Source organism: Macaca nemestrina, chromosome 12 (assembly GCF_043159975.1).
Source record: "Macaca nemestrina isolate mMacNem1 chromosome 12, mMacNem.hap1, whole genome shotgun sequence".
NCBI lineage: Eukaryota > Metazoa > Chordata > Mammalia > Primates > Cercopithecidae > Macaca > Macaca nemestrina.
This window is the reverse complement of record NC_092136.1, coordinates 29,354,587-29,380,417: the sequence shown is the minus strand read 5'-3', so window position 1 is coordinate 29,380,417 and position 25,831 is coordinate 29,354,587. Positions and strand designations below refer to the sequence as shown.

At 43.3% G+C, this 25,831-nt stretch overlaps 1 protein-coding gene across 3 annotated transcripts in view; it reads left to right on the top strand.

Moving 5' to 3' along the window:
• The window catches only part of LOC105471567 (low density lipoprotein receptor class A domain containing 3), a 286,072-nt gene that overhangs the window by 130,959 nt on the left and 129,282 nt on the right, over positions 1–25,831 (top strand). For 2 of the 3 annotated variants that reach the window (XM_011724106.3, XM_011724105.2), the window contains exon 3: positions 4,141–4,266. The exons of the other annotated variant lie outside the window; for it this stretch is intronic. In XM_011724106.3, the coding sequence (XP_011722408.2) occupies positions 4,141–4,266 (126 nt within the window). The remainder of the gene's footprint in view (positions 1–4,140; positions 4,267–25,831) is intronic. 3 annotated transcript variants of the gene reach the window in all.

Sequence of the window (25,831 nt, the reverse complement as noted above, 5' to 3'; positions counted from 1 at the left end):
CTGAGTTACTTAGGCTGGTTGTTTTCTTCCCCATCCCCTTCAGTGTGGTGGTGTTATTTACTAGTAATACGGTTATGTTTACTTATTATTGTTAATATTTCATTTTGAGTTTTCCCCACATGTGATTGATTTTAAGTGTTTATTTTTGGGGTGTGTGAAATACTACCATGGTTCCAAGATATACAGTGCTCTGAGTATATTTACACAAGTATATGGTGAGTCAGATAGATATACTCGAAGAAATGTGCAACCTTCTCATCCTGTTATCTTGTCTGATATCAGTTCCCCATGGTTTTTCACTCCTTTCCAACTCACCCCCTATAGATAACCAGTCTCGTTAGTTTCTGGTTTATCCTCCTGTATTTCTTTTGCACAGATAAGTCAGTACATGTATATTTTCTTACACCCCTTCTTTTCTCATATGGAGGGCAGTGAAGTACTGTTACGGGATCTCTGGGGTATCACTTTGCCAGCTGGAAATTTCTGTGGCCAGTGGCACCTTTGCCCAAGTTTAGCTCTGGCCTTCTGGGCTCCTCTGCCCACTTGACCTGGCAGGCTGTGCTTGGCTCCCACTACAGGCCTAGACCCCATACCTGACAAGGGCAAGCCAGTTGCACAGCAGTGAGAGTTGTGTGAGTGAGTGTGGAGTTCAGCCACTGCATATTCAGGTATGCCAGCTGTGGTGGGGCAGGCAGCTCCAGACACAGGCATGGGTGCTAGCTCCCCGCAAGGCTGCGGTTGGACCAGGCATACCATAAGCAGTTTCCATGGCTGACATTGGGGAATGCAGTGTGATGCCTGGAAGCTTGGACACTCCAGGAACCACAGAGCCCTAAAAAGGGTATCACAACCCTGGCTTGGGGGTGCTCTTAGGTCTGGGCTCCCCAAAGGGCCACAACTCTTCTCTTTCTTCTCTCCTCTTGTCTCCCACAACATGGTGGGCAAACAGCATGTTTCATCCCTGTTTGTGGTATTGCTCTTTTAGCCCTGCCCTTCAGTGAGTCCCTAGTTCTTGTCCTGCATCCGGGAAGAATGAGGTACGCAGACAAGTGGAGGGTGAGCAAGACAAAGAGGAACTTTATTAAGCAATAGAACAGCTCAGAGGAGACTCACAGTGGGCAGCTCCTCTCTGTAGCCAGGGTGTCTTGATGAGTGTTCAGCTCTCAGCAGAGAGGGTAACTCCTCTCTGCAGTTTGTCCTGTTGTCTCCTCCAGTCTGACTGAGTTCAGGGCTTTTATGGGCCTCAGAGGGGAGGAAGTGCATGCATGCTGACTAATCCATGGGTGGGCCTGGAAAAGTTCCCACTCCAGTCTGTGGGACCCACAGCCTGGCCCTCAGGCCTCAGGCCTTCCCTGGCTTGAAGATTGGGCTTCACCAGGGACCTGCCCCCTCTGCCTAGGAGCATGTCTGCCTCCTGCTCTCTTTCATGGTGCCCAGGGTTGTGCCAAGGGGCACCTGCCGGGCAGTGCCAAGCTGTCTTCAGCACCGCCTTGGTCTCCCTCCCATGTTTGTCTTCACCCAAAGTCCAGAGGCAGCTGAGGTGGCAGGGCTCTGGTGTGTCAGCACTGCCCTGAGCGTGCACACATCCAGCTGGGTTGCAACAGTGCCCAGGCTCGGCCTCAACTTTGCTCCATGATCTCAGTGGGTGCTGACAGCAGGGAGAGGCCAGGGAGCTGGAGCAGACACCTCTGAGACTGTGGGAGTAAAGGGGGGCCCTTCCTGGGCCCCTGAGAATACAGAGATGTCTGCGTCTGCAGCTGCAGTTTGGGTGACTGCAGCCATGCCCAGAAGGGTGGGACTCCTGCCTGCTCCACGCTCCTGCTGACACCATAGAGTGTGGTACTGCCCTGGGCCCAGCTCTGCCTCTGTGCCCCTCTCTGCCTGCCTCTCCATGATCAGTTTCTAAATTCTGTGAACTTAGTGATGATGATGATGACGATGATGACAAATAGCATAAGCATTACCATTAATTGAGCATCTACTGTATACCATGCTCTATAATGTCTTGTATAGATTATCTCAATCCTTACTAGAGCCCGAGGAAGTAGATGTTACCTCCAATTTACTAATAAATGTTGTGGATGCAACTGGTTGGGGCTGATGTCGTGGGTGGTAAAAGAATACCAAGACAGTCACAGGTAAAGAAGGGCAGATTTGTCAGCAAAAGTACAAAAATACGTTGCATGGGTGCAACAGGCAGCACGGCAGCGAATGGGCCGTCTGCAAAGCGGCAGGGGCTGGAGGAAAGTTTTATAGGGTCATGCTGGAGGGGCCTACTTATGGAATGAGGTATTTAATGAAAGGATGTTGGGCCAGTGGGTTTGTGATTAGCCATTTCTTGGAACAATTGTTCTTCCCAACTTGGGCCCGCTTACTTGTTGCTTACTTATCAGGATGCCACAGTAAGGAAACTGAAGTCCCGCAAAATTTAGAAACTTGCCCATCATAAAAAATAGAGTTGGAACTTGAACCCAGGACTGTCCTGAGTTTATGCTTTGAGAAGAGTACACCAGTACCGTGACAGAAGTTCCAAGGTGAAACAAAGCCACGTGGGTTTTTAAAACCTGGAACATTTCAGGCCTTAAAACCCTGATGATTGTGAGTTGGCTGTTGCCAAAGTCAGCATGTTACAGACAGCAAGAACGTGGAGGTAATTTATTGCCTGTTTGTTTCAAAGAAATGGCCCTTCCTTCTTGGAGGACCATGGGCCCTGCCTCTAAGACAGGAGACAAGAGGGATGCTACATAGGGCCTGCTACCTGGGATGTAGCAATAGATCTCATCTCACATCCCCTAATCGCAAGCCAGAGCACCAGAACCATTAATGGGAGAGTACATTACCCCACAGGGCTGTTTGGTTTAGCAGGACACTCAATCAAGCCCAAGTTACAGCAGTTTCTGCTAAAACTGTTTGTACAGCATGAGTGGAAGAAGAATTTATTTGGAGCAGGAGTCTGGCTTCTGTTGTGGAAAGTGACAGCCTCTGGCAGAGAGAGAGGCAATGCTGTCAAGTTGGTTGAGGTCAGGGCTTCTGGAACCTGTGTGCCGGCCCTCACCCGGTGCTTGATTTTCCAACTGTGTGACCTTGGGCAAGTCACTTGATTTCTCAAAGCGCATTTATGAAGTGGTGATAAGAACCATACTCATTTGTTTGGGGCTCCCAAGACCACCCCAGGTTCAGCGATTTGCCAGGAGAATTCACAGAACTCAGTGTATGGTCATACTCATGGCTATGATTAATTACAGCAAAGGGATACAAAGCAAAATCAACACAGGTAAAAGATGAGTGGAATAAAGTCCAGATGAAATCAGGTTCAGGCTTCCAAGAGTCCTCTCCCAGTTGAGTCCAAAGGATGCGCTAATTCCCCTAGCAATGAGTTGTAATGTAACAACACATGTGGAATGTTACCAGGGACACTCACTAGAGACTCAGTATCCAGAATTTTTATTAGAGACTGATCACATAGGCACCCTTTGCTCAGCATGTACCAAAATTATAGCCTCCCAGAAGGAAGGAAAGCAGGGGTGTTCAGTGTAAGTTGTACTGTTTGCATAAACAGTTTAGGCATAGTGAGCCACTCTTGTTAGTTAGGGTGGTGCAAAGTCTCTCAAAATCCAAGTTCCCAGACTCCAGCCAAGGAAGAGCCAACCTTGCAAGGAGGTCTTTGTAAGCATAGCAGTTTCAGTTCTGTTTTGTTACCTCTTTTCTGCCCATCATCCCGTTGGGTGGTTGCTGGGTGAATTAAATGAGATGATCCATACAGAGCTCTGAGCACACTGCCTAGCATGGTGAACACTTACTAAATGTTGATGCTTCAGCACCTTCATCTACTCATCATCCATTTACTTACCTGTTCTTCTTCGTGGCTTCATTCAGTACGTTTTGATTGGCACCTGCTGTGGTGCAGGGGCTATGTTAGCCTCTTGGGTACTTTTGAAGCATTCCTCTCTAGATGATGCTGCATGTGGGTGTTCAATCTGGCTGGGTGTTTGAGGTGGGTGGTGGTAATGAGAAGAAAGCTTCAGGGACTTTAAGATAAATCTTAAGCGGACTCATTTTCACATTCAGTGTTAGTAGGATGAGTATGCAGTCATCTGAGAACATCTCCTGATGTCTTGCTGTTTCTTTTTCTTCCTGCAGCCAAGGCTAAGTCGAAATGCGGCCCGACCTTCTTCCCCTGCGCCAGCGGCATCCACTGCATCATTGGTCGCTTCCGGTGCAATGGGTTTGAGGACTGTCCCGATGGCAGTGATGAAGAGAACTGCAGTAAGTGCTGTGCACTTGGATGCTGTGATCCCTTGTTCTTTCCTGCCAGCCAAACTTGTCCACGTCGGTCCCCCTCATCATGTGCTTCTTATACCTAGAGGCTCAGGCATTCTCTTCTGTTACCCAGAGTCTGTTCTTTCCTACTTCTTGTGTAAATCTGTAAATGTTCAGCCACCATTTATTAGGGGCTCTACCAAGTGCACTGAGCCTGAGACTTGCTATATTTTCAGTTCTGACAATAGCTCTGCAAATGCAGATGTATTATCCTTAGTTAACAAATAAGAAATTTCAAGTTAGAGAAGTGCATTAGCTCATCCAGGGTCACATAGCTCATAAGAAGCAGAGCCATTTCTAGGTTCATTCAAACCCTCATCTGACTGATACAACACTTCATGTTTGTGCTTGCTTACTTTTTTCTTACTTTGAATTCTTTTCTTAAAAAAGTTGGCTGGGGCCGGGCGCGGTGACTCACGCCTGTAATCCCAGCACTTTGGGAGGCCGAGGCAGGTGGATCACGAGGTCAAGAGATCAAGACCATCCTGGGCAACATGGTGAAATCCCATCCCTACTAAAAATACAAAAAATTAGCCGGGCGTGGTGGCGGGCGCCTGTAGTCCCAGCTACTCGAGAGGCTGAGGCAGGAGAATCACTTGAACCCAGGAGGCAGAGGTTGCAGTGAGCCGAGATTGTGCCACTGCATTCCAGCCTGGTGACAGAGCGAGACTCCGTCTCAAAAAAAAAAAAAAAAAAAAAAGTTGGCCGGGTGTGGTGGCTTGCACCTGTAATCCCAGCACTTTGGGAGGCTGAGGTGGGAGGATTGCTTGAGTCCAGGAGTTCAAGACCAGCCTAGGAGACAAGGTAAAACCCCATCTCTACGAAAAATACAAAAGTTAGGTGGGCCTGGTGGCACATGCCTCAGGTACTCAGGAGGATGAGGTGGGATGATGCTTGAGCCTAGGAGGTCAGGGCTGCAGTGAACTGAGATGGCACTACTGTACTCCAGCCCGGGCAACAGAGTGAGACCCTGTCTTAAAAAAAAAAGTGTTTATATGTTAGTTGTATGCATACTATAAAAATTTATTCTTGAGAAAACAGTTCAAGTATCATAGATGAAATTAATGTCCTCCTTGACTGTGACCACCCTGATTTGTTTTACCTGCTGTATAATATTCCCCTGGTGTCAGTGTGCACACACACATATTCACTCCCTCTCACCTTGCAGCCAGCAGTCTTGCTGTTGGATTTAACTACTCCTTGCCTTGGATACATGCAGATCCTTCCTTTTAGAATCCTGCTGTCCACAATGACTTTGCATACAGTAGCCTCAGTGACCTTCAAACCTCTCTTCTTCACCTTTAATACTGGCCCAGCTCTCCCAAGTTGCTTCATACCTGCCACTGGTCACTCTGGTCACTGTTTCTTCTTCTTTCCCCATTCCTCAAGATGTTTAGACTACTTGAGCCTTCATAATTATCATCGGCTCTGAACAAACTTACGTGTTTATTTTCTGTGCATATATATATATATATAAAAGACTTTATGTTTTAGAGCGGTTTGAGGTTCACAGCCAAACTGACAGAGATTTTCCAAATCCTCTGCCCCAACACATGCACAGCTTCTCCCATTGTCAACATCCCTGGCCAGGATGATACAGTCATTACAATCAAACCTGTGTTAACACATCAAGTCCATAATTTACATTAGGGTTTGCTCTGGTATTGACCATTCTATGGATCTTGATAAGTATATCATGACATGTAGCCATCATATAGTATCATACAGAATAGTTTCACTGCCCTGAACATTTTCTATGCTCATCCTACTCATCCCTTTTTGTATCCCTACCACATATTTTAATAAATAATTTTCTTCTGATTATTGTGAAGAACTTGCAAAATATAAACAAGTATACAGAAAAAAGCAAAACTGCCCATATCCCATAAGTTAGAATGAGACACTATTAATATTTATGCCAGGCCGGGCGCGGTGGCTCAAGCCTGTAATCCCAGCACTTTGGGAGGCCGAGACGGGCGGATCACGAGGTCAGGAGATCGAGACCATCCTGGTTAACACGGTGAAACCCCGTCTCTACTAAAAAATACAAAAAATTAGCCGGGCGCGGTGGTGGGCGCCTGTAGTCCCAGCTACTCGGGAGGCTGAGGCAGGAGAATGGCGGGAACCCGGGAGGCGGAGCTTGCAGTGAGCTGAGATCCGGCCACTGCACTCCAGCCTGGGCGACAGAGCGAGACGCTGTCTCAAAAAAAAAAAAAAAAAAAAAAAAAAATTTTATGCCATTGTGTGCCAGTTCTTCCCTCCCCTCTGCTCCTCCTTCCCTCCCCTCTCTCTTTCTCTCTCTCCCACTCTGTCTTCTCTCTCCCTTTCTCTCCTCCTCCTTCTCTTCCCATCTGTCCCACTTTCCTCCCCACCTGTCACTCCTTCTCCCCTTCTCTACACACACACACACACACACACACATACATACACACACACACACAGCCCCCTTCTCTAAGCACATTGTACTTGCTTGTACTGTCCTGTATGTTGTGACCATTTTCACATTATCAGTTTTTTCCAAACATAAGTTTTAACGACTTCAGTGATTCTTTTGATAGATTATGTTCTTCCTCCTACCTCATTGGCTCGATTTTAAGTCTCTGATGAGGAGGATGACTGTCTCCTATGTCATATGTGCCTTTCTAGGGAGCAATCATGGCTGTCCCTTCCCAGTAGGGGCACAGGAAGTTTCTAACTCTGCCCTGCATTTTGTCCTGTTGCCTTATTTCATCTTCTGGGCTCCAAGTGTCAAGAATCTGGCACAGCCAGCAGATGATTGTGTGGTTAGTAGAGTGATGGACATGCACCCCAGCAGGGAGGATACATATCACTAAGAGGAGAGGCGCAACTGGGAGAAATGACTCGACCCAGACTCTGGGCTTGGATTTGTGCTATACCCTAATGAAGAATGAGTCAGATATGCCACATCATCTCTTGCATAGCGGTTTACTGGTCTGCACACTGGGGGTGCTGAGAGCCTGCTTCCCAGGATTGCTGGAGAATTAGATGAAATAACTGAAAAGACTCAGTATAATGGCTGGCACAGAGTAATTGATTTTTTAAAATAGTGGTTTAAAACAACTGTGAGAAAAGACCATAGTTACTAGGATTTTGCCTTTGATTTTGGACTTACAAAAATATACTTCTTTTGTATTTTACTTAATCCTTTAGTAAGTATCACCTTGATCTCTGCTTCCTGTTGTCCATGGGGATCTTATAATCTAAGGGAGAAATGACACACACAACACACCCCCCCCCCAGAATAATCCAGTGGCAATAAAATGCAAGTATGACACCTTATAGTATAAGCAATCTAAATGATTATGTCATCCTATATATTCCCTGCCATAATTAAAGACCTTATATGATTTAAATGTTTGGACAATGGTCTTTAATTTTCTCTTTTTTTAATTAATTTTTTATTGTACTTCTAGGGTACATGTGCACAATGTGCAGGTTTGTTACATATGTATGCATGTGCCATGTTGGTGTGCTGCACCCATTGACTCGTCATTTACATTAGGTATATCTCCTAATGCTATCCCTCCCCGCTCCCCCCACCCCACAACAGGACCCGGTGTGTGATGTTCTCCTTCCTGTGTCCAAGTGATCTCATTGTTCAGTTCTCACCTATCAGTGACAACATGCAGTGTTTGGTTTTCTGTTCTTGTGATAGTTTGCTGAGAATGATGGTTTCCAGCTGCATCCATGTCCCTACAAAGGACACGAACTCATCCTTTTTTATGGCTGCATAGAATTCCATGGTGTATATGTGCCACATTTTCTTAATCCATTCTGTCGCTGATGGACATTTGGGTTGGTTCCAAGTCTTTGCTATTGTGAATAGTGCTGCAATAAACTTATGTGTACGTGTGTCTTTATAGCAGCATGATTTATAATCCTTTGGGTATATACCCAGTAATGGGATGGCTGGGTCAAATGGTATTTCTAGTTCTAGATCCTTGAGGAATTGCCACACTGTCTTCTACAGTGGTTAAACTAGTTTACAGTCCCACCAACAGTGTAAAAGTGTTCCTATTTCTCCACATCCTCTCCAGCACCTGTTGTTTCCTGACTTTTTAATGATCACCATTCTAACTGGTGTGAGATGGTATCTCACTGTGGTTTTGAGTTGCGTTTCTCTGATGGCTAGTGATGGTGAGCATTTTTTCATGTGTCTGTTGGCTGCATAAATGTCTTTTGAGAATTGTCTGTTCATATCCTTTGTCCACTTTTTGATAGGGTTGTTTTTTTCTTGTAAATTTGTTTGAGTTATTTGTAGGTTCTGGATATTAGCCCTTTGTCAGATGAGTAGACTGCAAAAATTTTCTCCCATTCTGTAGGTTGCCTGTTCACTCTGATGGTAGTTTCTTTTGCTGTGCAGAAGCTCTTTAGTTTAATTAGATCCCGTTTGTCAATTTTGGCTTTTGTTGCCATTGCTTTTGGTGTTTTAGACATGAAGTCCTTGCCCATGCCTGTGTCCTGAATGGTATTGCCTAGGTTTTCTTCTAGGGTTTGCTGAAGTTGCTTATCAGCTTAAGGAGATTTTGGGCTGAGACAATGGGATTTTCTAAATATACAATCATGTCATCTGCAAACAGGGACAATTTGACTTCCTCTTTTCTTAATTGAATACCCTTTATTTCTTTCTCCTGCCTGATTGCCCTGGCCAGTCTTGTGCCAGTTTTCAAAGGGAATGCTTCCAGTTTTTGCGCAGTCAGTATGATACTGGCTGTGAGTTTGTCATAAATAGCTTTTATTATTTTGAGATACGTTCCATCAATACCGAATTTATTGAGAGTTTTTAGCATGAAGGACTGTTGAATTTTGTCAAAGGCCTTTTCTGCATGCATTGAGATAATCATGTGGTTTTTGTCTTTGATTCTGTTTATATTCTGGATTACATTTATTGATTTGTGTATGTTGAACCAGCCTTCATCCCAGGGATGAAGCCCACTTAATCATGGTGGATGAGCTTTTTGATGTGCTGCTGGATTCAGTTTGCCAGTGTTTTATTGAAGATTTTTCATCGATGTTCATCAGGGATACTGGTCTAAAATTCTCTTTTTTTGTTGTGTGTCTCCCAGGCTTTGGTATCAGGATGATGTTGGCCTCATAAAATGAGTTAAGGAGGATTCCCTCTTTTTCTATCGATTGGAATAATTTCAGACGGAATGGTACCAGCTCCTCCTTGTTCCTCTGGTAGAATTTGGCTGTGAATCCGTCTGGTCCTGGACTTTTTTTGGTTGGCAGGCTATTAATTATTGCCTCAATATTTCAGAGCCTGTTATTGGTCTATTCAGGGATTCCACTTCTTCCTGGTTTAGTCTTGGGAGGGTGTATGTGTCCAGGAACTTATCCATTTCTTCTCGGTTTTCTAGTTTATTTGTGTAGAGGTGTTTATAGTATTCTCTGATGGTAGTTTGTGTTTCTGTGGGATCGGTGGTGATATCCCCTTTATCATTTTTTATTGCATCTATTTGATTCTTCTTCTTTATTAGTCTTGCTAGCGGTCTATCAATTTTGTTGATCTTTTCAAAAGACCAGCTCCTGGATTCATTGATTTTTTGAAGAGTTTTTTGTGTCTCTATTTTCTTCAGTTCTGCTCTGATCTTAGTTATTTCTTGCCTTCTGATAGCTTTTGAATGTGTTTGCTCTTGCTTCTCTAGTTCTTTTACTTGTGATATTAGGGTATCCATTTTAGATCTTTCCTGCTTTCTCTTGTGGGCATTTAGTGCTATAAATTTCCTTCTACACACTGCTTTAAATGTGTCCCAGAGATTCTTGTATGTTGTATCTTTGTTCTCATTGGTTTCATAGAACATCTTTTATGTACTCAGTAGTCATTCAGGAGCAGGTTGTTCAGTTTCCATGTAGTTGAGTGGTTTTGATTGAGTTTCTTAATCCTGAGTTCTAGTTTGATTGCACTGTCTCGGAGACAGTTTGTTGTAGTTTCTGTTCTTTTACATGTGCTGAGGAGTGCTTTACTTCCAACTATGTGGTCAATTTTGGAATAAGTGCGATGTGGTGCTGAGAAGAATGTATATTCTGTTGATTCGGGGTGGAGTTCTGTAGATGTCTATTACGTCCGCTTGGTGCAGAGCTGACTTCAATTCCTGGATATCCTTTTTAACTTTCTGTCTCGTTGATCTGTCTAATGTTGACAGTGGGGTGTTAAAGTCTCCCATTATTATTGTGTGGGAGTCTAAGTCTCTTTGTAAGTCTCTAAGGACTTGCTTTATGAATCTGGGTGCTCCTGTATTGGGTGCATATATATTTAGGATAGTTAGCTCTTCTTGTTGAATTGATCCCTTTACCATTATGTAATGTCTCTTTGTCTTTTTTGATGTTTGTTGGTTTAAAGTCTGTTTTATCAGAGACTAAGATTGCAACACCTGCCTTTTTTTGTTTTCTGTTTGTTGGTAGATCTTACTGCATTCCTTTACTTTGAGCTTATATGTGTCTCTGCACGTGAGATGGGTCTCCTGAATACAGCACGTTCTCTTTTTTTTTTTTTTTTTTTGAGACAAGGTCTTACTCTGTCACCCAGGCTGGAGTGCAGTGGTGTCATCACAGCTCACTCCAGCCTCAATCTCCTGGGCTCAAGTAATCCTCCTACCTCAGCCTCGTGAGTAGCTGGCATCACAGGTGCATGCCACCATGCCCACCTAATTAAAAAAAAATTTTTTTTGTAGAGATGACATTTCACCCTGTTGCCCAGGCTGGTCTCGAACTCCTGGGCTCAAACAATCCTCCTACCTTGGGTTCCCAAAGTGCTGGGATTATAGGCATGAGCCACCATGCCTGGTCTCGTCTTTAATTTTCTAAATGAGTAAATTATACCCATTCCAAACTACGCCAATGAGGATTAGGTCAGCATCTTCCTCTGACATAGCTACCATTTAAAAATAGTGATTCTGAAGCCGGGCGAGGTGGCACATGTCTGACACACGAGTGTGTGAGATGGAAAGATTGCTTAAGCCCAGGAGTTCAAGGTCAGCCTGGGTAACATAGCAAGACCCCATCTCTATAAAAATAAATAAGTAAATACAATTTTTTTTAAATTAGTAAAAATAGTGATTCTAGCTCACTGTTTTGGAAAGTGGTAAATAAAAGTATGAGTCAAACTTTATCCCCTTGCTCCTATGTGAATTATATTTCAGAGTAATCAAATATCTGACTTTAAAAGGTAATTTTTTATTGAAGAATACCAGTGAATAGAAGAATAAACAAATTAGAGTATCTTCATTTTGTAACTCCTAATGAAGAATGGGTTTAGGTAATGATCATCAATGACTGCTTAAAACCATTAGGTAAAAAATTGATGGGGCCTTCATAATGGAGAGATCAGGCTAAAAACTCCTGAACAGCTCTGAATTAGTGTGGATTCACTTCAAGTAGAATGTATTAATAGAAACCTTGCCACTCTCTAGGTCACTTTAGAGTATAGTTGTCTTATATAGTACCTCTGTGTACATTAGCCACCCCACAAGGCAGTGTTTTAATTTTTGCTTTAAATATTCAAATGTATTTTGAAAAGTTCCAGAGGTATTGTATTTACCCAGATATTCACCATTCACTCTTCCTTCATTCCTGATATTGCCAAGTCGTCTTCTAGTATCATTTTCCTCCTCTGTGAAGAACTTCCTTTAGCAATTCTTCTAAAGCTGGCAACAAATTATCTTAGCTTGCCTTCATCTGAGAATGTCTATTTCACCTTCATTCCTAAAGGGTGTTTTTACTGCATATAGAATTCTGAGCTGACAGTTCTTTTCTCTAAGCACTTTAAGTATGCCACTTCCATCTGGCTTTTACGATTTCTGAAGAGAAATTTACAGTCATTCAAGTTGTTTCCCCATAGATTATACATCATTTTTCTTTAGCTGCTTTGAAGTTTTTTTTTGTTTTTTTTTCTTTAGTTTTCAGCAGTTAGATCATAGCATGTCTGGGTATAGATTTCTTTGAGTTTATCCTGTTAGGGTTCTCTGAGCTATTTGAATCTGTAGATTTTCGTCTTTTGCTATACATGTTCAGCTATTAGTTCTTCAAATATTTTTAAAGTACTATACGTTTTCTCCTTTCTTTATGGGAGTCTAATGACAACAATGTTAAATCTGTTTTTATTGTCCCACACGTCCCTGAGGATCTGTGAGTTTTTATTTTTTTAAATATTTTTGGGGGTGGGCGAGGGTTTCACTCCATCACCAAGGCTAGAGTGCAGTGATGTGATCATGGCTCACTGCAGGCTCAACTTTCTGAGCTCCAATGAACCTCCCTCCTCAGCCTCTTGAGGAGCTGGGACCACAGGCATGCAGCACCATGCCTGGCTAATTTTTTTTTTTTTTTTTTGTAATTTTTGTAAAGGTGAGTTTTGATATGTTGCCCAGGTTGGTTTTAAACTCCTGAGCTCAAGTGATGCACCCGCTTCAGCCTCCCGAAGTGCTGGGATTACAGGTGTGAGCCACCACAGCAGAACTCTGTTCATTTTTTATCACTCCTTTTTCTTTTCATTGTTCATATTGGACAGTTTCTATTAATCTGTCTTCAAGTTCACTTACACTTTCATCTGTCATCTCCAGTCTGCTTTCAAGCCTGTATAGTGGTTTTTTTTTTAGTTGTTTAAATTTCAGTTACTGTGTCTTTCTATTCTGAAATTTCTTTTTGGTTTTCTTTATATCTTCTCTTTCTTTGCTGAGACTTTCTGTTTTTCCATTTGTTTTGAGAGTGTGTGTGATTGCTTATTAGAGTATTTATGTAACAGCTGCTATAAAATCTTCATCATATAACTTCAACATCTGTGTCATCTTGGCATTTCTCTGTTGATTGTCTTAACCCAAATGAATTGAGATTTTCTTGGTTCTTAATATGGCAAATAATTTTGGATTATATTCTGGATAGTTTCATTATTATGTATGACACTGTGGGTCTTATTTGAAGCCTAGGGGGAGTGCTTATATATGTGTTTTAGTAGGTAAATGACCTAGGCAGGTTAGGCCACAGGTTTCTACCAGCCCTTTGTGGGCTATGGTTACAGCCGTTTTCACGCTGTTTTTGCAGTGCTATTTGAATGTGTCCTGCCTGTGCCCTTACCAGTAGTTTGTGAGTTCAGTCTTTGATGTGCTGATTAGGACCAGGTCCATGTGCATGCAGCTTGTGGGGATCATCCCAGGAGTTCATAAACAGTTTTATGGGTTAGCTTTTCTGAGCTCCTCTCTCTTCTTAGTGTCTCTGGTTCTTTCCAGTTTCCTGGGGCTCCAAAAGGGAGAAAATACAGTAAACCCAGCACCATTTTGGTGATAGTTTAAATTTTGGTCTTATTCTCCATTTGTCCTGCTCCAAATTACCCTTTGCATCTACTGCATGCATTCTCTTCAGGTTTTTAGGTGATATTCAGTGGGAAAGCCGGAGTGAGGTATGATGACTGCATCTGACCCGGAGCAGGAACTTCCATAAGCCAGTTTCAGCAGCACAAAAAGACAGTCTTCTGATGCGGTGCCAAGGAATACACATCACCAGTATGAGATCGTGCTGCCAAAAACATCCCACCTAAATCTGATCGAGTCTCTAAATCTAACCATTAGTTTACTGGAAATTCAGGGACAGGGGAATATGTTAATGACCCCACAAAGGGGCATACTTTTAGATACAGAATGTGGGAAATTCTTCAAGACCCAGTTTCATTCATAAATAAACTCTAAGAAAAAACAGAGGAAAAGGAAACTTATAGATTGAAAGAGAGTAAAAGACAAATTAACCAAATGTGATGTGTGGACCGTATCTGAATGCTGATCATACAGATCGACTGTTAAAAAAATTGAGATACAGAAATTTAAATTGTGGTTTGATACTTGATATTAAGGCATTATTATTTATTTTTAATGTGTAAGAATGGTATTTTGTCTATTTTTTAAAGTCCTTATCTTTTAGAAATATATACTAAAGTATATAAAGAGATTATGTGCTATCTGGGATGCACTTCAAGCCAATTCCGTCAGGGATTGAAACAAAATGGTCAGTGAGTTGATAATTGTTAAACCCATGGAATTCAATAAACCAGTCTCTATTTTTGTATATGTTTGAAATTTTCCATAATGAAATGGTGAGAAGAAATAAATAGAAGTTAAAGAAGTGGTTCTGTCTGGTGATGTCTTGACTTTAACAAAAATAACTAGAGAGTTATATTTTTAAAGAACTTTGGTTTGCAGACATGTGTTTTCCAGGTGTAGCAATCATTTTGCACTCAGGAGTGCAGATAAGCAAAAACCCAGTATATATAATTCTTTTTTTTTTTTTTTTTCCCCAAAAAGGGTCTTGCTCTCATTGTCTAGGCTGGAGGGCAGTAGTACGCACACAGCTCACTGCAGCCTTGACTTCCGAGGCTCAGGTGATTCTTCCACCTCAGCCACCCAAGAGTATCTGGGACTTCAGGTGCACACTACCACACCAGGCTAAATTTTTTTTGTATTTTTAGTAGTGTCGGAGTTTTACCTTGTTACCCAGGCTAGTGTCGAATTCCTAGCCTCAAGAAATCCACCCTGCTTGGCCTCCCAAAGGGCTGGGATTACAGACATGAGCCACTGCACCCAGCCAAATTAAAAAAAAAAAAAAAAAAAATTGTGTAGAGATGGGGTTTTGCCATGTTGCCCAGGCTGGTCTTGAACTCCTGAACTCAAGCTAACTGCTTGCCTTGGCCTCCCAAAGTGCTGGGATTACAGGTGTGAGCCACCGCACCCAGCCCCTCAAAACCAGTATTTTCTTTTAGAGCTTCACAAGGCTGAGATTTTTGCCCTTTGACTGTTTTTCCTTTCTGCTTTTTGCCATTTGGCCTCTTTCTTCCGCTGTCCTCACACATTCTGGGCTGGAGGTGAAACCCTGGGTTGGCTGGCAGCACAGCTCTCACCCCAGTCCTCGTTCAGTAAGGATGAGGACTCCAGCCAAGAACTGAAATGGCAGGGTGTCTGGGGACCACGATTGAAAATTGAGTCAAGCTGATGATCTTCTGCTACAGCTTTTAGTGTAGTTGTGCCCAGAAAAACCACTGTGTCCTGGACTGTATCTCCCACTGATGACAAATTTTTGCCTGAATTCTGAGCACCACTGAATCATTTAGCTAGTATGTCTGTGTTTTTGTGCACAGAGCTCCACACTGCTGGCATATTTCTGTAGCTCTATTCATGTCAATCCAGATGAGAGTCCCCGTTTCCTCTTCACCCCTCAGCCAATTCATCAGTTGTAGCCTCAGAAAGCTGTGTCTTTTATTGGGTAGACTAGCCGAGCTAAAAGTGTCAACAGGAGAATTTTTCCTCCCAGTACTCCAAAGCTACATCATCAAGGTCTCCTTGAAGACTCTTATATGACTGGTTTCCTTTGGAAATCTTTCTGGTTTGCCAAGGCTGGGCTGGGTCATCCTCCGGTGTGTTCTCAGACCATACGGGACCTTCTTCAAACAAATGTCACCTCATCAGAGAGGCCTTCCATAACCACCCTATGAAAAATGACCCCTCTCATCCCCAGTCTCCCACTCTGTTTCTGTCCCCTGCTTCATCCTTCTCCACTCTTACTGTCTTCCCTACTACACTGTGACAGCCATGAGATGGTATTATAGTGTGGCTCACAGCTATATTCCCAGTGCCACGTATATTGTCAGGCTCAGCCTTAGCAAGCGACAAACATATACTGAATAAATGGTATTTCTCATGCTTTCTCGTAACGGCGTATTGACTTGCCTGTATAGTATACAAACTTTCAGGGCACATGAACTGCTTGGCTGACAGTTACTGAGCACTTACCTTGTATATGGCCTGTTTCTACATGCTTTACGTGGATGATCTCATTTTAGGTAGCTAGTATTATTACCTCCTTTTCATAGATAAGGGAACAGAGACATAGAAAGGATAAGTAACTTGCCCATACTCACACACTTAGTAAGTGGCATAGTTGAAGTATCAACCTAGGCAGTATAAATACAGAGCCTAAGCTTTTAACTGTTACATGAATGTGTGTTCCCAATACATTTTTTTTTTTTAAATGGAGTCTTGCTCTGTCGCCAGGTTGGAGTGCAGTAGCACGATCTCGGCTCACTGCAACCTCCACCTCCTGGGTTCAAGCAATTTTCTTGTCTCAGACTCCGAGTAGTTGGGATCATAGGCGCGTGCCACCATGCCCAGCTAATTTTTGCCCAATACATATTTTTTAGAAACAGGGTTTTGCTCTGTTGCCCAGGCTAGAATGCAGTGGTACAATCATAGCTCACTGTACCTTAAACACCTGGGTTCAATTGATACTCCCATCTCAGCCTCTTAAGTAGATAGAAATACAGGTGCATGCTACCTTGCCTGGCTAATCTTTAAACTTTTTTTTTTTTATTTTAAGAGAAGGGGTCTTGCTATGCTGCCTTGAATGGTCTCGAACTCCTAGCCCCAAGCTGTCCTCTCATTTCAGCAACCTGAAGTGCTGGGACTATAGGCTTGAGCCATCATGCCTGGCTAATAATTATTATAATAAACATTTATTGAGCACCTACTGTGGCCCACATGCTATTTTCCATGCTTTGCTCATTTAATTTTTATAAAAGTTTATGACAAGACATTATTTTTATCCTCACTTTACAGATGAGGACATTGAGGCTTGGAGAAGTTGAATAATTTTTCCAACATCATATAGCTGGTGAAGTGGTAGGCTGAAATTTGAGCCCAGGTGGACTTCACACCTTCACTTCTAACCACTACAGCAAAATGTGTGCTTGGAATTGTCAGCTGGGGCAGATCATAAAAAGTTGAGATTATAAAAGGTTATATATTATACTCAGTGAGAAGCAGTTGATACTGAGCTGATGCAGGATGAGGAGAGGAAGAAGGTCACATGACTGGAGACCGGGGAACTGGGACATGGTGGCACTTTCATAGCAGTAAGACCACAGGAAGAGGGAGAGGTTAGGAGCAGAGGGGAGAATGTCAGTTTCAGATCTGCAGAGTTTGAGGTGAGAGGGTATTCAGGCAGAGGAACCCATGAGGCAGCAGGAGAAAGATGTTTGTTTCTGGGGGAAGGTTTAGGGAGCTATCCACAGAAAGGTGGTAATTGAAGCAGTGATACTGGACTTGTTCCCTGGAAAAGGCAGGGTTGGGTGTTGGACAGGAGATAACCATGCCCAGGAAGCCTTTACCGATGAGGAAGAAACAGACTGCCATTAGCAATGACTCTTGAGTTCTGGCAGTGGCCCCTTGCACTGACTCTAGAGGAGTTTTGAAAATTAAAATCCTCTGAGTCCTTAGAGCCTGAGGAAAAGGGAGGCAAGACTGAAATATTTTTGCATCTTGCCTGCTTGCCCAGCGTGGCGGCCCTTTCCTCTCCTGCAGACACAGAAGAAGTTCCATGTGCAGAATGCGGCTGCACATAGGCTGTGTTCTGTCTTGGAGGGGGAAAGGCTGCTGAGGCTGGGGGACCTGGTAGCCTTGGGGCTGGGAGAGGCCCACAGGACCTGTTGAGCAGACTTTGGAAGGAGGAACTCACAGGTGTCCATAGGCAAGCCGAGGTCAAGGCAGCGAGCATTTTCCAAGTCACAAAGGGTACAGGACTTGTTGCCGGGATAATTTGCAGGGAGACTGCTTCAGCGGGCTCTGGTTTCCTGGAGCCAGGCGCCCTCTATCCTGGAGAAGAGAAAGTCTCAGTGCAGCTCTCTCTCCGTCAATTGCCTGGTTTCCAGGGACATTGGGGCTGGTAATACAAGGACCGTGTGGAGGCTGGGAGGTTGGGAAGTGAGTGGTGACCACCGCAGGCTGGAGGAGCCGATGGGAATTGTGGGGGCTAATGACAAGGAGTTTCTCATTTATGTGTTTTGTCAAGACCCTTTGAGGTAGGAGGGGAGCCGACTTCACAGACTTTAAATGAGTTAAAGAGTACATTTCCTAAGTCCTCCTGTAGACAGATTGCTTCATTTCCTGTCTTGAAGCCAGTCAGTTGCTTTTGGGAGACCACAGTGGTCCCTCGGTCCTATCTTTTAGATGTGGTTGAAGTAAACCCTGCCAGTTTAATTAACCACTAAGCGGTTCCCTTCACTCCTGCCTCCCTCCCCTCCCTCTGCCAGAGAGAGACAAGTTCTTTTTCCTGAGTATTGTGGCTTGGGAAATAGAGCTTTAGAACCCTGTGTTTTTTGGGGGTAATAATAACCAAGGAGCTTTTGAGCCTGTGATTCAGTTTTTGAAGTCAACTCTGCAGACAATTTTCTCCACCCCTAGTGAAATAAATATTGTAAAATACAATGTTCCTCTCCCCAGTTAACTGAGTAACATAATACATTTCTCAGTGACTGGTAAGCCGCAACAAGGATGAAGAAAACAAACATTTGGAGCACATTAAATATGGCTAAACGATACTGAAACATAACATCCCAGAGGATGAAATGTTTCCTGGTCCATTTATGATCTGTTCATTGAGCATTTACTATTTCCAGGGTCCTGGACCAGGCCCCATGGGACCACAGAAACCCCTAAGACTTGTCCACCATAGTCCCAAATACAATCATTCTGAAATCTGGCTGAGCCAAGTAAATAGCTGCAGAGGCTTTGGAAGAAATGTAGTGAAATCTGAGCTGTCTGGGGTCTTTGGAGAGATCTGCCACTCTGGTTAAGTCAGTCTGCTTAATAACTGAATATTTATGCCTTTCAACACCAGCAACAGGAATCTCTCTGAGATGTATCGAATCTTGGCTTTGTCAAAATGTACCTTTTTTGGTAGTAGCACAGGGTCATTCTTAGGAACATTAATTTTTAGACCAGGCTATAATACAGGGCTGCCTTTGGCTCCTTTTTAGAACTTTTTTATTAGTCTCTTTTGGAACTATCCTAGGCTGTTGTGCTTTTGGAATTATTTTAAAAATACCTTTATTTTTATTTTTTAAATGTATGCATATATATGGAGTACAGGAGAAATTTTGTACATACATATAACGCATGATGTGATCAAGTCAGGGTATTTAGGTGCCCATTACTCAAGTGCAGTACACTTTTGTTAAGTATATTCACCCGACTCTGGTTTCCTTGTATCTCACTGTATGTTTGTATTCTTTAATCCACTTCTCTTTATCTCTTTATCTTCCTCCCTTCCCCCTACTCACCCTTCCCCGTCTCTGTTACCTATTTTTCCACTCTCTACTGCCATGTGATTAAATTTTTAGCTTTTGGAATTCTTGAGGTTGCTTTTTAGAGCTTTTCTGTCCCCTTCTCTGGTTGTCAGTTTTTATTTCTTGCTGCCAGTTTGTCTACAAGGCAGCAAATGACATCCCTTCTCCCTTTTTATTTGCTTTGTCCTTGGGAGCCGGTATGCAGAACTTGTTGGAATTTACATAAATGGAGAAGGCATAGACCCTGAGAGAGGTGATGGCTGGAGCCCTTTTCCTTGAGGAAGCTCCTGGCACTTTCAAGGCATGAACATTGTGATGTATATTTTGATGGTTGGGAGGTGTTTTTCTCTAGCTTGCTGCTGGGTTTGGGCTGTGTTCCTCTACCATCCTCTACTTCTGTTTTTCTGCCCTGCAAAGGATGGGGGAGATTACACTGTGTTTTATGAGGAGTCATTGACGAGGAGGAATGCTAGGTGTGGTTGTATACAAGGATATAGCTATGTCTCTTGAGCAACTATGCCCCTGAGTGTGAAAGATACTAAATATTAAGAGGTGTTTGTGGACCAGGGAGAACTTTATGATGGGAGAGTAAAAGGGAAGGAAAGTGAATGCTCACTGAAACATTTCTGCTAGACTAGACGTTGAAAAATGTTTAGTGAGGTTTCTCAAACATACTGAAAAGGAAAAGTAAAGTAAAATGAACACCTGCATTCCCAACATCCAGTTTCAAAAATGTATCACCATGTTGCTGTATTTGCTTCAGAATTTTAAAATAATAAAATATTACCAAATATAATTAGAAATCTCCAGCCATATCCCTTTGGGATCTTCTCTTCTCTCCAGAGGCATCCTTTGCCTCGGACGTGGGGTTGTTTATTCCCATTCAAGTTTTTTTTTTTTTTTTTTTCTTTCCGTATGTGTATTTTTTAATCCTGCTATGACAAGTAGCATTCTCTTGCGTGGGTAACTTGTTATGAATGGTATGTAGTACAGGACATAACCTACTACTGACACAGGATTTTTGTGGGCCACTTTGCCAGTTGGGTACCTCCACAGGCAGTGACGCTCCCCGCCCCGCCTGGGCCCTACTCCACCCCAGGTTTGCTGCTGGAGGCACCCTGCCCATTCAGCCCACCCGTGTTATAGGTTGTACCCGTGTTCAGTAGTTCCTGAGCTCTTGTCCCATGTCCAAGAAGAATGAGGGTATGCTGAGAATTCAAAGGGTGAGTGGGGGTGGAGAATAATTTTATTGAGTGATAGAACAGCTCTTAGTTGAGAGGGAATGCAGGGGTGGTTTTCTCTCCCAGTGTGCCTGGGTCCAGGGCTTTTTATGAACTCAGATTGGGGAGTCCATGGTAATTGGTTTGTGACTATGCAAAAAAGGTTCAAGTGAAGACACCACTCAAAGGTGGGCATGACAGTGTAGAAAACCAATTAGGAAAGGGTAGGTGTATGTAAAATAAGTGATGGTGGGGATCCATCAGAGGAAAGTGCACCAAACAGGAAGGCAGTTTCTCAGTCTGGTCCATGGATTTGACTTGTAGCTTGGCTTTCAGGCTTTAAACTGTCTTTGGCTTGGAGGTGGGGTTTCACTGGTGACCCACCCCTGTCTGCCCAGGCATTTGTCTGCTTCCTGGTACCATCACTGCTTGCTTTTCTCCCTCACCATTGTATTTGTAGGATTTATCTATCTTGACACCAGTTCATTCATTTTTCACTACAATACAGCATCAGTTGAGGCACTATGGCCCTATTTTGCCTAACAGCAGCTTTTGTACAAAAAGTTGTATTAGAATGTAGTATGCCCTTCATTTACAAATTGCGTATGGCTGCTTTGCAACACAATAGCCAAGTTGAGTCATTACAACAGAGACAAAAGACCAAACAGCTGCCAAAACCTACAATATTTACTATCTGGCCCTTGATAGGACCAGTTAACCAGTCCTAGCATTGTAACAGTATAACACATTGTGTCTGTTCTCTTGTAAGTAAACATTTGAGCCACTTCCTTTTCTTTCTTTCTTTCTTTCTTTCTTTCTTTCTTTCTTTCTTTCTTTCTTTCTTTCTTTCTTTCTTTCTTTCTTTCTTTCTTTCTTTCTTTCTTTCTTTCTTTCTCTCTCCCTTTCTTTCTCTCTCTCTCTTTCTTTCTCTTTCTTTTTTTCTTTCTTTCTTTTCTTTCTTTCTTTCTTTCTTTCTCTCTCTCTTTCTTTCTTCTTTTTCTTTCTTTCTTTCTTTCTTTCTTTCTTTCTTTCTTTCTTTCTTTCTTTCTTTCTTTCTTTCTTTCTCCTTCCTTCCTTCCTTCCTTCCTTCCTTCCTTCCTTCCTTCCTTCCTTCCTTCCTTCCTTCCTTCCTTCTTTTCTTTCTTTCTTTCCTTTTTTTTTTTTTTGAGACAGGGTCTCATTCTGTCACCCAGACTGGAGTGCAGTGGCACAGACTCAGCTGACTTCAACCTCTGCCTCTCAGGCTCAAGCGATACTCCTGTCTCAGCCTCCCAAGTAGCTGGGATTATAGGTGTGCGCCACTACCACCTAGCTAATTTTTGTATTTTTAGTAGAGACAGGGTTTCACCATGTTGGCCAGGCTGGTCTTGAACTCCTGACCTCAAATGATCCACCCACCTCAGCCTCTCAAAGTGCTGGGATTACAGGCGTGAGCCACCGTGTCTGGCCCGTTTGAGTCCTTTCTGATTTTTTAATTTTACAAATAATGATTTCAGTAAACATTTTTGTTTCTTCAAGACTCTTGCAATGGCTCACACCTGTAATCGGAACACTGTGGGAGGATTGCTTGAGGCCAGGAGATTTGAGACCAACCTGAGCTACATAGTAAGAACCCTGTCTCTCCAAAACGTTAAATAATTAGCCAGGCATAGTGGTATATGCCTGCAGTCCTGGCTACTCAGGAGGCTGAGGTGGGAGGATCGCTTGAGCTCAGGAGTTTAAGGCTACAGTGAGGTGTGATTACACCACTCCACTGCAGTCAGTGACTGAGATCCCGTTTCTTTTTTTTTTTTTTTTGAGACGGAGTCTTGCTCTGTCACCCAGGCTGGAGTGCAGTGGCCAGATCTCAGCTCACTGCAAGCTCCGCCTCCCGGGTTTACGCCATTCTCCTGCCTCAGCCTCCCGAGTAGCTGGGACTACAGGCGCCCGCCACCTCGCCCGGCTAGTTTTTTTTGTGTATTTTTAATAGAGACGGGGTTTCACCGTGTTAGCCAGGATGGTCTCGATCTCCTGACCTCGTGATCCGCCCGCCTCGGCCTCCCAAAGTGCTGGGATTACAGGCTTGAGCCACCGCGCCCGGCCCCCGTTTCTTAAAAAGGAAGAAAACAGAGTCTTTCTAGAGCAGAGTATATAGCTGCAAGTGAAATTACTGGGCCATGCTATGTACACCATAGGCTTTACTATTACTGAATGGGCCTCCCAGGTGGACGTACCAATTTACACCCCCGCTTATAGTTTATGAGACTTCCTCTCCCTCCACATTCTTGCCAATGACCTGGTACTTTAAGACCTTGAGTGTGGTAAGTCTCAGGCATAGTGGCACGTCATCACTAGTGACAGTATACATTATTTCACGTTTTTACTGACCATTTGCTGTTCTTCCTATGTCAGTTGCCTGATTACATCCTTGGCCCTTTTTTTCTATTGAGTTGTCTTTTCCTTTTTGATTTTCGAGAGTTCTTTACGTATTCTGGCTACTAGTATTTTGGGTTCTATTCATTAAAACCAATCTGTGACTGTGACTTGGTTTTTAAACATACATACGCATACTTATAATAGACATGTAATATGTATGTAGACATATACACGTATGTGACTTTTTTCCTTGGAAACTTTGAGAGGTTGAAAGGGTCTGAGACTGAAGGAAAAGTAAGTAGATGACATTGGTTTCAGCAAGGATGACTCTGCACAGCTTTCCCCGTCAGGAGGTTTATATAAGCTTGTGAACACTGCATCTTGGAGCACTTAGAATGCCTTTCCCAGGCTGTCTGAGTGAGCTGATGGTTACTGATGTTTTGGTTGCATAGATGTGACCCACAAGGTCCGAGAGAAGCCGAAGGTCACCATGGTGGGATGTTGATGGACACAAGGGTTTGGAGAGCTGCCTTGGACAAAAACCAAACGTGATTTGTGGTTTTGGATTTCTCCATCTTGGTTTTGGCTGAAGATAGACCTTGGTTTTGGCTTGATCCAGTTGAGCCATTCTCTGGCCCACAGCGATGTCAATAATTAAAACTTCAATTTTCAGGCCAGACCACTTTTGTTTGACTTTACATCATTGGTCCATCATCCTCAACACTGAAAGCACTGGCTTCCTCCATTCCCCCCACCTCTTCTGACCTTTCGGATCAAACTTTTGGAATTGAATAGTTAAAATAAGAAAGTCTTCAGTTCCTCAGATTTAGATAGTGCTATGAAGTTAACCAAGTCCTTGCAGCTATGATCTCTGTGTGTTCACAATAGCTCAGTGAAGTGTAGGGAGAAGACAGATCACAACTGCCATCTTGCTGTTGAGGACCACAGAGAGACGCTGGAGCTGGTGTGGCTCTGATCCTGTAGCAACGTAGCAATCTTCTGTGCTGGGCCTGGCGTCCATTCTGGTGCTGTACCCACCACATGCAATGCAGGTGCCGACTCAGTTCATTCCCCGAGATCCGGGATGACCCCTCTTCATCATTACAGATGTTGCTCCTCATGGGAGGACCATACTCTGTAGGACCGAGATTTACATAATGAGGGGAACGAGTATAACATTCCCTGAGCCTGTGCTACATGTCACACTGGGCACTGTATGTTTTCCCATGGATATCATCTGATGCTCAGATTAATGCTGTAAGTAGCAGGATCAGCTTGTTGGTCTGTGGCTGGCGTAGCCATACAGGGCCAGTGCTTAGCTGAGAAGGGGACCATGCTTGGTTTTATGTTCTGCTCTTGCCATCTTGAGTTCTTAAAATAATTTTTGACAGCAGATCCCACATTTTCAGCAGGCACTGGACCTCACAAATCATGTAGAGGGTCCTGTCCACAGATAAAGCAGCTGAGACTCAGAGAGGTGAAGTCATTTGCCCAAGATTAATAAGTGGCAGAGCTGGGATTGGAGTCATTTCTACTTGGCTGATTCAGTTACTGAAAACAGAGCCCTGGAATGAACCTTGTTTGAATTTTACTGCAAGTAAATTGTACCATAGAAATACTGATTTTCTGTGGAGATTTGCTGTTGTGTTGTTAAATAGTTTTGTGCTGACCTTGTACTGGCTGGTTGTCACACTTCTTCTTAAGGGGAGGGCGCAGATCTGTCATTTCTTTTGAGGTCTCAGAAGGTTCCCAGAATAGGAGCCTCATGGAGGAGCTGCTCGGAAAGTGTTCACTGACCAACTAGGTTCATCGGCTTTTTTGTTTGCAAAGAAGAAATTGAGGCTACTCAGTTTACCTTAGTGAGTCATAAGGAATAAGTGAGGAATTAAAAGGCTGCTGCGTAGTTAGAGAACTGGAAGCATCCTATACAGCTGTGGGATCAGATCTTGTCATTACTTCCCCAGTGGCAGAGAGGTGTCAATCCCTGCCTCAGCTACTCCTTCTGTCCTGGCTTTGCTCCCTGTGTCTCTTATGCTACCAGCCGTTCACTCTTGCCTCCTCCAGGATATGTGCATGAGGTTCAGGTTTTGCCCAGACCCCTCAGTGTCTGCTGGCCAGCCTTCAAGTTGACCATTTCAGGTGAGGCATTGAGAGCGTGGGGGTGGAGAGTGGCAAAATAGATAACGGAGACCAGAGACTTGGAAGGGTGAGTTCGGGGAAGGGAGGATGATAAAGAGATGAAGAGAAGTGGGTTAAAGGATACAAACACAGTGAGATAAAAAGAAACCAGAGTAGGGTGAATATACTTAACAAAAAAGTACCGCACTTGGGTAATGGGCACCTGAATACCCTGACTTGATCACATCATGCCTTATGTATATGTAACAGAATTGATCACATCATGCCTTATATATATGTAACAAAATTTGCATAAATAAAAAAACAAAAATAGAAAAAAAATTTTAAAGAATTCCAAAAGCACAACAGCCTAGGATAGTTTAAAAAGAGACTAGAAAGTTCTAAAAAGGAGCCAAAGGCAGCCCTGTATTATAGCCTGGTCTAAAAATTAATGTTCCTAAGAATGACCCTGTGCTGTCACTAAAAAAGGTAAATGTTGACGAAACCAAGATTCAGTACATCTCAGAGAGATTCCTGTTGCAGGTGTTGAAAGGCATAAATATTCAGTTATTAAGCAGACTGACTTAACTGGAGTGGCAGAGCTCTCCAAAGACCCCCAAGAAGTTTTAGAATGAGGCAGAGTAAGTCTTGTTTCCAGGTTTGGCTGGCCAGTCTTCCAGGATGGGCTTTGAGTGTGTCA